At 47.1% G+C, this 15,365-nt stretch overlaps 1 protein-coding gene across 4 annotated transcripts in view; it reads left to right on the top strand.

The window, feature by feature from the left end:
* Nucleotides 1-5,279: 5,279 nt before the first annotated feature.
* The window catches only part of SLC4A11 (solute carrier family 4 member 11), a 202,550-nt gene continuing 192,464 nt past the window's right edge, over nt 5,280-15,365 (top strand). Inside the window, exon 1 of one of the 4 annotated variants that reach the window (XM_061583520.1) lies at nt 5,280-5,329. Coding sequence is in view for 2 of the 4 variants with exons in the window: in XM_061583517.1 (XP_061439501.1) it covers nt 8,877-8,916 (40 nt within the window). In the remaining 2 variants the exon portion in view is untranslated. Of the gene's footprint in view, nt 5,330-7,284; nt 7,342-7,620; nt 8,917-15,365 lie in introns of those variants that run through there. The other 3 variants (XM_061583521.1, XM_061583517.1, XM_061583516.1) reach the window with 3 other exon arrangements.

The following is a 15,365-nucleotide window of genomic DNA, read 5'->3' as shown; positions in this document are numbered from 1 at the left end:
CTGGTGTTTAAGAGACTTTGTGCTTATTGCCTTTGCATTAGCTTTCAGCTTAAGGGCGAATTAGACATAATGGGTGGTATTCAGTGTTAGTCCTACTCAGAGTAGACACACTGAAGTTAACAGACATGATTAACTTAGGTTCATTAATTTCAGTGGGTCTACTCTGCATAGAACTTACCCAAAGTTGACACACTTACTGGTTGGTGCAGCCTCCTCCAACCTGCTGTCCTCCAGATGTTTTGGACGACAAGTCCCGTGAACACCAGCCAACTTGGATGGCTTTGAAAGGGGATTTGATAAATTCATGAAGGCTACCAATGGCAACTAGCCATGAGGTCTACGTATCATCTTCAGTACCGGAGACAGTACGTCTTTGCAGGCTTCCCATAGGCATCTGGTTAGCCACTGTGGGAAATGGGGTGCCGACCTAGATGGGCATTTGGTTTGATCCGTGAGGACTCTTCTTATGTTCCCAGGCAGTGGAAGGGCTGTAGCTCAGTGGCAGAGCATCCGTTTTGCATGCAGAAGGTCCCCGGTTCAATCCCAGGTTCAGGAGGGAACCATCGGTCCTCCAGATGTTGCTGAGTTACAACTCCCATCATCCCTGGCTGTTGGCCATGCTGGCAACATCTGGAGGGCCAGAGGTTTCCCACCCCCGGTGTAAACAGCACTAAGGCAAATGGGTCAAGGGCCTGACTCTTATATAACTTCTTATATTCCTTGAATATAGCTTCCTATATTCCCATGCTCTCAACTAGAGCCAAACTACAGTCATCAGCTTTGTAGGTGGTGCATCGATGCAGGTACCACTTCAGCCTGCTTGGTGGTGGTAAGAAACCAAATCTTTGAATGGTCCCAGATACTGAAAAGCAAACAAGCCCTAACCTGTATAAAACTAGCATATTGATGTTCCTAATATGCTAGTTTAAAAGGGGTGGATTTATTTTTTTTAACATGAGGAAGCATTCAGTTCCTCAGCAACAGTATGAAATAGTACGGTCTGGTGTGGTGTAGTGGTTAGAGTGTTGGACTAGGACCTGGGAGACCAGGGTTCGAATCCCCACTCAGCTATGAAGCTCACTGGGTGACCTTGGGCCAGTCATTGTTTCTCAGCCTCAGAGGAAGGCAATGGTAAACCCACTCTGAATACCGCTTACCATGAAAACCCTATTCGTAGGGTCACCATAAGTTGGGATCGACTTGAAGGCAGTCCAATTCATTTTCAAGCATGACTGCATGGCAGTAAATCCCATCGAACTCAATAGGCTTGCAAATGATCAAATCTGCCCTCCCCTCCTCTTCCTTTCCATCCCCTCCCTTTTGATCCTTCCTGCCCCCTTCCTTCACCCCTCCCCTTCCAATCCCCTTCTTCCCCCTCCCACTCCTTCTGTTCCCCTCTCCCCCCTTCCCTCCTCCATCCCCATGGTCAGTTTTACCTATCCTAGGACTACGACCTGAGAGACCAGGGTTCGAATCCCCACACAGCCATGAAGCTCCCTGGGTGACCTTGGGCCAGTCACTGCCTCTCAGCCTCAGAGGGAGGCAATGGTAAACCCCCTCTGAATACCGCTTACCATGAAAACCCTATTCATAGGGTCACCATAACTCGGGATCGACTTGAAGGCAGTCCATTTCCATTTCAGTATCCAATTGTGTGTGCGTGTGTTGCAGTGGCGGCTGGGGGTTTCATGTCAGTGGCAGGGCTGTGGAGTCGGAGTCGTAGAGTCGGAAGCAATTTTGGGTGGAGTCGGAGTCGGTAGAAATGTACCGACTCCGACTTTAAAATAAATTTTGATTGACAAACTTTTAAAAATATAAATTCAAAATGTCAAAGAAGCTTCCCATGAAGTCAGCTGTAGTTGAGCATTTCACCATAACTCAAGATGGAAAACATTTTGTGTGTCAGTGTATGACACAGGACCCAGATGAAGACAAATGCTGTGATGCCAAGATCAGCGCATATTCAGTCAGCGATAAAAATGCTCCTATGAGAGCTTCCAATTTAAAAAGACATTTACAGCCCTTTCCAGGGCTGTGGAGTTGGAAGCAATTCTGGGTGGAGTCGGAGTCGGACAGTAGAAAAATATCGGAGTTGGAGTCAAAGTCGAAGGTTTGGCGTACCAACTCCACAGCCCTGGTCAGTGGGGCAGTGGAAACCGCTCCGGGTTTTAGTCTGAACGTTCAAGAAGCTATCCAAGGTGATTCAGAACCTTGGACAGCTCTTTGAAAGTTCAGACTAAAACCCAGAGCAGCTTCCAGTGGCCCACTCAAAAGGGTGCCACCAGCCACCATACCACTGGTGTGTTGTCTTTCAGAAAGCAGCAGGATGGCGGGGAGATTTGTCTGTGTTGCCTTTGGGGTTCTGTTAGCTTGGCTCCAGTTTTAAAGCCATTTAGTTCACTTTTTTTTTGCCAACAAAGCAGCTAAGAAGTTTAAAACATTAAAAAGCACATTAAAAAGCAGCCTGGCAAAGATATTATTGAAAAACTAATAATAAGAACGACGAAGAATTAATCCCCAAACCCCAAGTGGTTGAGGCTATTGCTTGCTTCCGTCCTTATAAAAACTTCCAAGGAGAATTAGCCTTGCTGGGTTAGTAAGCTCCACATCAGACATGAACGTTGCCTCTGCAGGAGAGGTGTCTAGATGTGTTGCAATTATGTACTGTTCAGAAATAGGTGCACTGAATTTTGATGTTTTTCGGAAGGAGGGACTTACATGGGATCCAGGTGGAAATGAGTATACACTGACACACACAATGATTCTGCTTATAGCAGCTTTTTTTCTGTGCCTAAGAGGTAAGATACCTGTTTAAAGTAACTAGATCTGTTTTGCGTAGATGAAATTTTGCATTCCATCAACAACTTAAGTGAGGACCAAATGGCTTATGGCAGGGGTGTGGAAGCTCAGGCCTGGCGACCTAATGTGGCCCTTCCATGCCTCTCTGTCTGGCCCTCAGGAATCTCTTTAGGCCACATCCATCATTGCCCTTGATTCACACCCTCCTGAAGTGGTTTTTCCTGTTGGAATGTGTCCTTCTGTTAGCTAGAAGGACTATCCAAACTATGCAATTTTCACCCTTTTATTATTCTGGGAATGGTGATAATGCCACTTGCTTTCCTGGAAGGAGAGATCTGTTTGTGTGGGTTGGTGTAAAATCCATTCTTTCTTCTGTGTGGCTGGAATATAGCCTTCCGTTATAAAGCAGGGAGGGGGAAAAATAGATTCAGGTCTCATTTAAAGCCCAGTCTATCATATCTGCACTTCCTGAAGCAATATATGAACCAGAACAGAGCCGTCACTTTGCAATTTGCATTTATCTGAGTTCTGCTATGCGGTTTGCCAACTCACAGTTTACAAAAATGCATATATAATACGAGTATGAATATCTTGCTGAAAATAACACACAAAATGCATGACATTTGGGGAAACTGCTGTACATTAGTCAAAACGGCATACAAAAATGAGTTTATTAGGAGAAATTCTGCTGATGAATTTTCATGAGGATTTTTTTTAAAAAATCCACAAATTGCTGCAGTAATGCGAAGAACTGAATTTAAGATCAGAAAAGTAAGAAACAGAGAGAACCGAAATGGACAGATCCTTCTATCCCTAGAATAAAGGTACGAGTCATATCCGTTGCTTCGTCCCACCAGTGGCATACAACCTCTGGGAAGTTCCTCATGAGGGAATGCAGCCCTTGTACTGAAAAAAAAAAGCTTCCCCATTCCTGGCTCATAAGGTAGGTTAGGGCTGCCAGCTCTAATTAGCTGCTAGATTAATCACCGAGAGTTACTGTGTGTGTTTTAATTGCAGGGTAAACCTTGCCCCACCATTGACAGGTGGAGTTGAGCTTGTTCAGCAGTTTGCCATTCAGTCTGCATAAGCTCACTTCATCTCTTCTGTGCTAAAATTGTTGCAAAAAGGAAATTAAAATCGGTGGTTTCATACACATGCCCTTGTACCCAAAACTAGGCTGCTATTTTGCATTTCAGGGTGAGATGACAATAGCTTCTTTCTAGCAATCAAAACTGCAGGCAGCTACAGTGCTCAGGCGAAACTAGTGTCAACACAATCACTTAAATGGAGATATTCTACACTACTAGCTGGCATTGGGAGAGTTCATTTCTTCACACCACTCTGATGTGTTGTTATAACTGGAAATTATATTCTCGGTTCCTCAATGTGACAAAGCATTCATACCAGGAAGTAAACCGCCTTGAACTCAGTGTGACCTGCCTCTGAGTAGGTGAGATGAGATTTGGGTCCCAAGAGGTCCCAGAGCTGAAAAGCAACAACTCCCTCCTTTCAGTATCCTTAAAAAGGCATAGAAGTTCAGGTTAGGATACAAAACGAAATTACTGAAGCAGTAAATGGTTAACTGACTAAAATCTTCAAGTACTCAGCACTGGTCACATCCTCTCCACACCATACATTTGAAGCACACTGTAGTTTGTTAAGGGCGCTGGGAAAATTGTAGCTCTATGGAGGTAAACTACAGTTCCCAGGATTCTTGGGGGGGGGGAGAAGCCATGTGCTTTCAATGTGTGGTGTTGATGTCACCTCTTGTCTCGATGGTTTTTGTTTTTATAATTGATGTTTTATGTTTTATTATATCCATTAGAATAACCCTGATGTCAGGGTAAGAACTTGAAAAAATTCAGGTTGCTCATCACGTCTGTCTTTTATGTATAAGAAAGAAAGATAAGGGAAAGAATCAGTGAAAGATTTCTTCATATAGTGCTATGGCAGGGGTTCCCAAACTGTGGTCCAAGGACCACCAGTGGTCCATGAGCTTCATTCAGGTGGTCCGCAGCATGTTTGCATTAAATATTCAGATCAAACTGCATTCTATGGGATGCAAATTGTAATACAATGAAATGCAATGTATGAGGAATGAAACAAAGCATTAAAAATGCAACGAAAAAGCATACAGCATTTAACACAACACATTACAATTGCTACAACAAACAGAAAAATCATTAAATGGCCACCAAGACTATCAGCAATTTTCAAGTGGTCCGTGGGTAAAAAAAAGTTTGGGAACCACTGTATTCTGGGATTCGCTCCCACGAGAGGCAGTGATGGCCACTAAAAGAGGATTACACAGATTCATGGAGGATAAGGCTATCAATGGCTATTGGTTATGAATAATGGCTATTTATTGCCTCGCAGGATCAGGGTCTATAAGCTGCTGAACACTAGTTGCTGAGAATCACAAGCGGGAAGAGTGCTTGTTGCACTCGTGTTCTGCTTGTGGGGTTCCCAGAAGACGCATCTGGTTGGCCACAGTGGGGAGCAGATGGGTGTTCAGTCTGATCCAGGCAAGGTAGATCTTAAGTTTTTCTATTAAATCTTCATAACAAAAATGAGGAGGAAGGGCGCAATATAAATAAAATAAACAAACAAAATTGATCTTAAATTATCCATTACTGTCTACTCCACTGGTATTTAAAATAATTTATGATAACAGTTTGTGGTCATTTCCCCCCTCTGTAGCTGCAGTTACAAGTAGAAATCCTATCTTTTCCTCATCTGACCCATATTCATGGCCCCTTATCTAGCCAGGGAAGAAATCCACTCCCATGTTCAGAGAAACTTGGGAGAATGAAAGCAGAAGATCTTAAGCGCTTGTCAGCCCCTAGGTGAGGGGGAATGAATGTATCCTCAAATGGGGCTCCCAACAGCGGCCAACTTTTTTCAGGTGCAAACACTTCCCATTGCAGCAGTTGGATGGGATGAGAACTGTGCACACGAGGAAATTCCTCAGGGCTCTTGAAGCACTTCTAACAGGCCGTGTGTCGCAATGGTTAACCTCAGATCCTGCCAAACCCGCTATGAGAGAGAATGTAATTCACATTTTATAGACCGGGGGGAGGGGGGGAGAGAATAGACTGCTGCATGTGACTTGCCTGAGGCCCCCTGAGAAAAATGTGACTGAGGGCCCCTTGGCATGTAGGTCCCCATCCAGATGCTCTTCTGCACCCATATTGGGTAGGTGAGCAGAAGCAGACAGCTGCACATGCTGGAACGAGGCGATTCTCTGTTTTTTTTTAAAAGCTTTCAGACAGCAAACAGGTTTGCGGTGCAGGTGTGTGTGTTTCATGGTGCACAAGCAGTACTAGTGTAGCGTCTGGGCTCTGCACAGAAGTGGACTGTAGAAATGGAAAGGGCCCTGGCTCAATGGTAGAGCACCTGCTTTGCATGTCAACATTCCTAGAGTTAATCCCTTTCATCTCCCCCTACGGCTGGGGATATCCCTGCCTGAAACCTTGGAAAGCTGCTAACAGTCAGTGTGGCCAGTACTGAGCTAGATGGGCCAGTGGGTTGGAGTGACTGTAAGGCAGCTTCCTATACTGATGGGCAATGGAGGACTAAGCCATGATGGCTATCAGTCACGGTGGCTATATGCAGAGCTTGGAAAAGTTACTTTTTTGAACTACAACTCCCACCAGCCCAATCCAGTGGCCATGGTGGCTGGGGCTGATGGGAGTTGTAGTTCAAAAAAGTAACTTTTCCAAGCTCTGGTATATGCTACCTCTAGTGTCATGGAAACATGTCTCTGAATGCCAGTTGCAGGGAATTGCAAGTGGAGAGAGGGCTGCTGTTGCGTTTGGGGGCTTCCCATTGAGGCATCTGGTTGGCCACTGTGCAAACAGCATGCTGGACTAGATGGGCCCCCTTTGGCCAGATGTTCTTAAGACAGTACGCCTTTTCTTGGCATGGCCTTTAGGTCCTACAGGTTGTTTGTGTCTCTTGTTTTTATCCCTGGCGCCTGGCCAGAGGCCAGCCCACCCGGGTAAATATGTCAGGCGGCCCATGCCACCTCTCAAAGGCCTGTTTGACTCTCACTGATAGACTTGGTGCCTACCTCCCCAACCCATGCATAACGCCCCCCTCTGCTAATTGAAACACTAATTGCACTTGGGCATCTGCGAGAACGGCATGCTGGACTGGGTGGGCCCTTGGCTTGACCCAGCAGCCAGGCTCTTCTTATCTTCTTAAGATAAGGACTTCACAAGTCTAGTCCATGAAAGCTTATGCCACAAGATGTTTGTTAAGTTTTTAAGGTGCCACAAGGCCTGTTTCGGCTGCAGTCCTGTCCTCACTTGTAGTGGTGGCTGGTGCCCATTGGGGCTGATAGGGAGAAGGTGGGGAGGTCAACAGTAGGCGGAGCTAGAGCCAATGAGAGGCGGAGCCAACTAAAGCTGGTTTTGCCCCCATCCTCCTCTCCTCCTCTTTAACAGGAGTGCACCATCCATCAGTTCGCTCAACAGAGCTCAATTTTCAGAGAGCAATTAAGAGCCTTTGCAGGATCAGCTGCCATCCCCTGGACTAGATGTAAGTAAGAAAGCAGGCAGATGGGGCTGGCTGAGGGCAGAGCAGAGTTGTGGGGAGGGGGTGGTTGTTAGCTGTGATAAACCTACAAGGAGCCTGCCACTTACACTGGTTAACCTCTGATTTTGCCAAACTACTGTGCCGTTTGGAAAACCATTTCACAAGCCAGGAACTGCAGAAGTCTTGGCTCTGCAGGGAGCCCCTTTTAAGAGCAGCTGAGAAGAGTCTGGGCTAGAGCTGGCTTTGAAGGAGTCTCTAGGTCTCCTCTGCTCTTAGGACAGGAGTGAGCAGAAGACCGATTGTGGCTGCCTGCCTTGTGGCTCTGCTTGGGGTTGGGCTTCTTGGTTGGATCTTGGCACAAGTCAGGGCTGGGGAACCTTCACCTGTTTCAGGAACTCCTGATAGCCTCAGCCAGCATAGCCAATCAGGGATGATGGAGAGTTTTAATCGGAAGATATTTGGAGAGCTCTAGGTTCCCTATCCCTGGTATAAGGCAACCAGCTTCCTTGTGAAGGATCTTACTGGATGCATCTAGCCCATGATTGTGGGCAGAAAACAGCTCTCCCTATTTCAGAAGGCCAGGACCCTGAGCCATCCAACGAAGCAGAACCTTGGGAGCTTCAGGACTTCATACAGCCACACAGTTAATGGGATGTGCTATCACAAGACCTAATGATGACCACCAACTTGGATGGCTTTAAAAGAGGGTCATACAAATTCATGGCGGATCAAAGGCTATCCATGGCTACTAAGCTCGGGTCCTGCTCGCCAGCCTCCCATAGGCATCAAGTGGCCACTCTGACACCTAGATGGGCCGTTGGCCTGACCCAGCACCACCGGCTAGCCAAGGTTCTTCAGGGTTTCGGGCAGGAGCCTGTCATAAGCCTACCTGGGGTTGTCGGGGAGCGGGCCTGGGCCCCTTTGCAGGCCAAGCACGCATGCGCTCTCCCACTGAGCCAACTGAGCAGACTCACTGAGCCAGCGTGCGCAAGCCTTCGGATGGCTCCGCGCGCAGAGATCCATGTTGCTGTCCCTGGGCTACTCAACCAAGAGCGATTGAGAAGTCCCGCTCTGTGCACCCCACGGAGTTCAGCGGGTCTTCCTCCCGCGCCCTGCTGCCCGCTCAAGAAGCGCAGCCTCCTGGCGCGCAGGCACAGAGAGAGGCGAACTTCGACGGGCCTCCGCCAGGGCTGAAGCGCCTCCAGGAGGCCCGCGTAGCGAAGGGCAGGCGGGCAACCGAGTGGAGGGGGGGGCGTGCGCGCGCGGCGTGGGAGAGCCCTGTCCTCCGCCCCCTTCTCCTGCTCGGGAACGGCGGCGTGCCACGGGAAGCGCGCTAGGACCCGCGCGTGGGGGCGGGCGGAGGTGTGTCGCTTTGGGCTCCGCTGCCGCCTCCTGCTCCGTCCCTTCCCCTTTTCCCGGCGGGCCGATGCGCGGCCGCTTTCAGTTTGGGCTGCTGCGCTGCTCCTTCCGACGGAGGGAAGGCGAGGCGCCCCGCCGCCGCCGAGATGGTGTGAAGCGCAGCCCCGGAGCGAGGCGCGATGGCAACGGCGAGGCGCGTCTTCCACCTCCAGCCATGCGGTGAGCGCTGCGCTTGCGGCGGCAGGAAGGAGCCCGCCAGCCGATGCAGCCGGCAAAGGGGCCCGCGGAGGGCAGGGTCACTGGGCAGCTGTTGGGGTTGCTGCTGCTGGCTTGCAACTGGCCGGGACGCCTTTGGAGCCGGGCTCGCACGCTCTCTTTCTGGGGATCCCCGAGGGCGTCCATGGGCGCACGTTTTTCTGCTCCCGCAACTTTTTGAGGGCTCGCCCTTAAAAACACCCAAAGCCCACAAAACTCTGAAGTTCTGTCTCCCCCCCCCCTAAAAGCTTTTGCAGGACTTGTTTACGGCTCTGTTGGCGCTGCTCGCAACTTTTGCAAGCAAGCGAAGAGGCGATCTGGTTTTGCAAAGAACGAAAGAAGCGTGAGCCCATTTTGACAGAGGGATGGTGGGGAATTTAAACAAAAGGGAGGGCCGATCTGACAAGCGCATAAACAACCGGAGCATAAGGCAGATATTTGCCAGGTACAGGTTTTGCGGTTGGTGCGCGCGCGCACGGTTGTGTGTGTGTGTTTTGGAGGAGGGAAGAAAAATAAAATGTTAGAGGGGGTGTCGAGGGGCCCCTTTTCTTGGCAAGGGGAAATTCCCGAAAGAACTTCAGCGTGAGAAGAAAGTTCTCTTTTCCTCTTGGCTTAAGGAAACAAGCCTGGATTCTGTAAAATACCGTTTTTGCATTGTTAGTCTCGCCTTGGTGAACAAGCTGTGTGTTGTTTTAGCAACATCCAGGAGGATTCTCCGTAGTTGCCTGTTTTAAAAATTAATGGACTTCAATTACCGCAGATGCTGTTTCAGAAATAAGGTGGTGGATTATTTCGAGTTGTTTGCAGGCAAAGGAGGGGTAGGGAATGTTATGCAATTCAACTTGTTCTTGGTTTTTAAAAGCGGTTATCAGCACTTCCTTAAGTCATCTGGTCTTTTGTTTCATTTTTGAGGCTGCTGGGGTCCCCCTCCCCCTTTCATCTCCCTTTTCCTTCTCTTAGAAGTTAAATGGCTCTGGTATAATGGTTGCTTCTCATCTTCCACTTTCTGCAGGATGCACAGATCCCATTCATTCCCCATTCTGGCTTTCCTGCAGTTTTGGTCCTGAGCTTTTAAAAGGAGCTGTAGGTGGCAGAGCAGGTTCAGCTCATTGGGGACATGCCAGTCTTGACCCCGACACACTTTTCCAGTAAGGTGTCCGGTCCTGGAATGTGTGTGACTGGCAATTGCCAGCGTGTGTGTTGCAAAAGGTACCCTTTATTCTGGGAGGCCCTTTCCAAACAAATGCATCTGTTCTCTTTGTGTAGCTATCTTTTCCATCTGTCACTAAAACTAGCCATATTGGTGCAGCCACAACATCAGAGACCTAATTTATTAAGCAGAATTCTGGTATTGCCCAAACAAGTATCAGAAAATTGTTTGTGTGGATGTCATATTATGCGCTCTCATGGCCTTCAGTGTTTGCCATGCCTCATTCTTCATGGGATACTACGTTGGCTCTTCAAGCATGTGTGACTTTTGCTCCCCAGGTGTGGGGAACCTTTGGCCCGCCAGATGTTGCTGAACTACAACTCCCATTACCCCTGGCCGCTGGCTGTGCTTGCTGGCGCTGATGGGAGTTGTAGTTCAGCAACATCTGGAGGGCCAAAGGCTCCCTGCAAACAAACAAGTCATTCTTCCTCTAGTTAACTTTCAGGGCTACATCTACAGAGGGGCCCCAACTCATCCTTTGCATATGCAGAAGGTCCCAGTGCCAGTTCCTGGCATCTCCATCTGTTACCTGATCCTTTGAAAGCATCTCTCCGCCTGAGTCTCTGGAAATCCCTGCTACACAGACCAGACCATTCTGGGACAAAGGATCTGACTTGGTGTAAGGCAACGTCCTCCAACCAGATGTTGCTGGACTACGGCTCCCATCAGCCTCAGCCAGCATGGCCAATAATTAGGGATAATGGGAGTTGTGATCCAGCAACATGTGGAGCACACCAGGTTGTGGAAGGCTGGTATAGGGCACTGACCTATGTTCATAGGTGGTTCCTTCAGTTTACTGAATTCTTATTGTGCTTTAACTTCTGTTCCTTTTAAGGAAGGAGCTCAAGTGAGGTGGGGAGGGAGGTGTGCATGCCACTTCTCGGTGTGTATGTGTGCCTTCTAAAGAAACAAGACTATTGCAGGAAAGGAGAAGGCACTTCTCTTCTGCATGATAGAGAAGAACTTAAGGTTTCTTGCTGCGGCAACTTTGTTCTACCTGCAGCTGTGGGGAATCTTTGGCCCGCCAGATGCCACTGAACTACCTCTCCCATCATCCTTGGCCATTCGTCATGATTGCTGGGGCTGATGGGACTCGCAGTTCAGCACCACATGGAGCGTCAGAGGTCCCCCCCACCTGCACTAAGGTGTGAAAACTGTAGGGTCCACAGAAGATATTTAGGCTGCATACACACCATACGTTTAAAGCACATGGCTTTCCCCAAAGAACCCTGGGAACTGTAGTTTACCCCTCACAGAGCTACAGTTCTTAGCCCCCTTCAGAAACTACCGTTCCCAGGATTCTTTGGGGGAAGTCATGTGTTTTAACTATGCTTTAAATGTATGGTGTATACACAGCTGCAATTCTCTACCTTGGAATTGCTTCTTAAGATGTTTTTAAAGTTGCTTTTTAAAGATGTTTTGTTTAAATATGTTTTAAAGTCTTTTGTTTTCATGATGTTTTAAAGTGCTTTTAGTGTTTTTGTTTGCCGCCCTGGGCTCCCTCTAGGAGGAAGACCGGGATAGAAACTTAACAAATAAATAAAGACCTTGAGAACATCCGGAGACAGGCAGAGATGGGTTATATTGAGGATCTGGAGGGATCAGGGAAGATAGAGTCAGACCTTTGGTGAGTCTAGCTCAGTATTGTTGGCCCTGATTGGCAGAGGCTCTCCAGGGTTTCAGTTAGGAGGCATTCCCAGCCCTACGTCGAGATGCCAGGGATTGAACCTGAGGCCAGGTTCAATCCTTAGCATCTCCAGATAAGGCTGGGAGAGAACCCATTTTGAAATCCTGGACAGCAGCTACTACCCAGTGTGGCCAACACTGTACTAGATGGACCAATGGTCTGACTCACTCTAAAGCAGCTTCCTATTTCCCTAAACAGACTGACCCACCTTCCTCCTCCCTCTTCTTCAAAACTTATCCTCTTTCTAAAGGTTATGTTTCTATGTGTGCCCTTCCCTTGAGAAGAAACCTGCCTAGAACGTGATGGCTTGCTGAAGACTGCCTCTCATAAGGAAGGGATGTCTGTGTGCACACTGACAACTTATCTGCAGGGTGTTCTGGGAAATCTGTGCTCATAATATATGCCCTCCTCCCCACATGCTTTGAGAGGATATTGGCACACTTCCTCTTCTCTTCTGGTGTTTTTGTTGTGGCAATCGTATTTGTAGATTGATAGTTGGTAAGCTTTAAAAAATATAGCTTCTACGCCAGCTAGATCAGATAAGCCGGTCTTTAAGATGCTATTAAAGCCAAGCTTATTTCATTCTGAAGCCATGTATAGCTTTGCAAGGCAAGTGTGGACGATTTAAGATTGGGGCAAAAAATAAACCATCAGAGATCCCGGGCAACTTACCTGATATGTGATTTGTAGAAAGTTCCCAACTGACACTAGTGTGGGGATGGTTTGCATAATTCACTGGCAAAGACATGAGTGACCCCGTCACATGCCAATAAACGCATAATCTGACTTTGTTCTGATTTTGTCCTTTTTTTGTACAGTGCAAGATGAAAATCCTTGCATATTTTTGCATGTTGCACATGTCTCATTCTTGTTACTTGAAAAGTGATGTGTGAGGCTGTTCCTTAAATCCGTATGCCTGGGGGCAGGATCTGCAACATACCACTTCAAACATTCTGTGGCATACAGACAGATCTACACTTGTCTTACTGATGGTTCTTTTCTTTCTTTTCAGAATTGCAAAACAAAGGTTACAAATGTTTCAAGTCTCTTTGGGTCATGAAGTAAGCCCAATAAATTCAGGCAGGATTAGTGCAAACTGTAATATTCCGCAAATAGCAATTTTCGAAACAAGAGCCTTTCTGATGCAAGGTGCATCTTTTAGAGGGCGGTTTCCTTGTAAAAAGATTCTGCTGCAGAGCGGGGGGAAAACTTGCTGTTCCCTTGCTATTGTCTTACAGTAAATAACACACCATTTCAAAGAAGTTGTCCACCCTGTAATTAGAGGGATCACAAAGGTGTGGCCCAAACATAGTTTGGATAGTTACATATGCAGGTGTATGTTAGCAAACTTGACTTTTTTTCAGAGCTTCTGTTTTCCAGTCTGTGAAATGGGAATAATCAGCTCCCAGATACAAATTGCGAGAGAACAGCAGACCTTTTGTGGGTTAGCTGGAAGATTCTTGCATATAGTGACTCAACTGACAGTATGAGAAAGTGCCAAAGTTTCAGATTCTGTCCACTGCAGAAGAAACTGGTGCAGTTCTATATCAGCCTTCGTGAACCTGATGGCCTGCAGGTATTTTGGGCTATAACTCCCATTAGCATGGCTGTGCCCACTGAGGCTGATGGGAGTTGCAGTCCAAAACATTTGGAGGGCAGCAGGCAAGGGAAGGCTGTTCTGTGTCAACACAGAAAATGCATCGCATGTCATGACATTGTCTCATTGGCTGCTGCTGCTGGGCTTGTGACTGAAGGGGTGTGTATGTGTGTGTGTCTGCAGCTAAGCAGCGTCCTGGACAGAACAGTTTGTTTTTGTGGGGGAGGGCACAAGAGCCAAGCATGCGGTTTGTGACATTTGAGAGCCGGCACATGCCAGCTGCTTTCACATTCATTGCAGGCACTATATCAACAAAAGGATACTCCCTTAGAGAACTGAAGTCATGATGCTGTATTGCAGGGGATTGAGCTGTCAGGGTAAAGGATGTTCTGGAGCTGTGAAGCGTTTTATTTTGCACCTGGGATATTATGAAACAAGGAATGTTGTCTAACTGGGCAGGGCTTGCCCCAAAGTGGATTGTGAGTCCCATGTGTAGGAATGGGGAGAAATTCAATTCAGTTTGCATTTAAAGCCGGATTTATGTGAGAATGGAAACATCCTTTGAAATGAGCACTTACTGAATTTTGCAATGCATTTCACCAGCCTAACAATGTTTACAAAAATGCATATATTAGGGGAAAGTGCACAAAATGAAAATATTGCTGAAAATAACATACAAAAATGCATTATATATAGTAGGAGAAATTGCTTGTGAAAATGTGATCATTAGTCAAAACCACATGCACAAATTTATTATTATTATTATTGATATTGATATTGATATAATAATAATTATTTATTTATACCCCGCCTTTTGGCCAAAGGCCCTCAAGGCAGCTTACAAAGAATAATAATAATAATAATAATAATAATAATAATAATAAAATTCTATTTTTGAGTCGCCTATCTGGCCGAATTAACGGCCACTCTAGGCGACGTACATTGACATAATAAAATAAAATACAATATAAAACCAGTACAAACCACACTCAATAATCAACTAATCACCCCTCTTCCATTAATCAACAACATTAAAAACTAACCCACCCCAGCGATCCCATAGGCCTGCCTGAACAGCCAGGTCTTCAAGGCTCGGCGGAAACCTGTCAAGGAGGGGGCATGGCGAAGATCGAAAGGAAGGGAATTCCAGAGGGTGGGGGCCACAATCGAAAATGCCCTCTCTCTAGTCCGCACCAGTCTAGCTGTTTTAACTGGTGGGACCGAGAGAAGGTCTTGTGAGGCTGATCTTGTCAGGCGGCATAATTGGTGATGCTGGAGGCGCTCCTTCAGATAAACGGGGCTGAAATCGTATAGGGCTTTAAAGGTCAACACCAGCACCTTGAATTGGGCCCAGTAAACAACTGGTAACCAGTGTAGATCTACTAACACCGGGGTGATATGATCACGGCGACGGCTGTTCTTAATCAAACATGTCGCCGCATTCTGTATCAGCTGTAATTTCTGGACCGTTTTCAAGGGCAACCCCACGTAGAGCGCATTACAGTAGTTTAGGCAAGAGGAGACCAGGGCATGTGTCACCCGTGGGAGAAGATGGGCAGGAAGGTAGGGTTGCAGCCTCCGGATCAGATGGAGTTGATACCAAGCTGCCCGGCTCACTGCCGAGACCTGAGCCTCCATGGACAGCTGGGAGTCAAGAACGACCCCGAGGCTGCGGACCTGGTCTAAAAATACATCAATGAAAGCAATACAATTTACAAAAATTAAACTAAATAACAAATAACATTATTAAGGGGAAAAATGTCCAAGAAAAAATTGGAACAAGTGAATTTAAAAATGGATCACTCTCTGTCTTTGCCAGCACACAATATTCCATGCTTAGAGTCTCTCTCAGACACAGTTTACTCTGTGTTTACAGATGTGTTCAGTAGGAAAATATTGCAGATTGCTGCAGAACTGAA

The sequence above is a fragment of the Rhineura floridana genome, chromosome 9, assembly GCF_030035675.1.
Source record: "Rhineura floridana isolate rRhiFlo1 chromosome 9, rRhiFlo1.hap2, whole genome shotgun sequence".
In the NCBI taxonomy this organism is placed as follows: domain Eukaryota; kingdom Metazoa; phylum Chordata; class Lepidosauria; order Squamata; family Rhineuridae; genus Rhineura; species Rhineura floridana.
This window is presented reverse-complemented; position numbering and strand designations above follow the sequence as displayed.